The 492-nt window shown below is 50.2% G+C and overlaps 1 protein-coding gene across 1 annotated transcript; it reads right to left on the minus strand.

Moving 5' to 3' along the window:
* Window positions 1–31: 31 nt before the first annotated feature.
* Window positions 32–492, minus strand: CSUI_005768 (uncharacterized protein; the record flags this gene model as incomplete). The annotated part of the gene is made up of 1 exon (XM_068065938.1): window positions 32–492. A coding segment is annotated over one exon (130 nt), but the record flags the coding sequence as incomplete, so codon positions are not given.

Raw genomic sequence — 492 nt, forward strand, 5'->3', positions numbered from 1 at the left:
CCCGATACATATCCCGGTCCTTGACGGCCTCCCAAGAACTCGAACTGGTCCCCGCCGGGCTTCGAACGCACACACACGTATACTGATCTCTTGTGTCGCCTATCTTTCTTTGGCCTTGCTCATCTTGACTCTCTTGACGTTCCTCACGCTTCGACGGTTCTGTCACGCACTCACTCCATGCATTCACAGTTGCCTGCACTGCTGGTCGACTTTACTCGGCCCTTCCTATGCACCACGCGGCACTGTTCATCTTCTCTCCTGATTGATACACTTACAGATACTTGTTCTATCTGCGCTATACCACGTAATGTACACTTCACTTGTACACTACCTCTGTGGTAGATGTATTCCGGCTTCACACGCTACTGGAGGACACCTCCTAACCTCTGTCTACATTCGTTTAGCCAACTCAACTCTTCATAGATTACCCTAGTCACTGGACACTCACTGTGTATAGCTTGGCTCTGTGAAGGGGCAGAGTTGAAAACTCTG

The sequence above is a fragment of the Cystoisospora suis genome (assembly GCF_002600585.1).
Source record: "Cystoisospora suis strain Wien I chromosome Unknown contig_2791, whole genome shotgun sequence".
NCBI lineage: Eukaryota > Apicomplexa > Conoidasida > Eucoccidiorida > Sarcocystidae > Cystoisospora > Cystoisospora suis.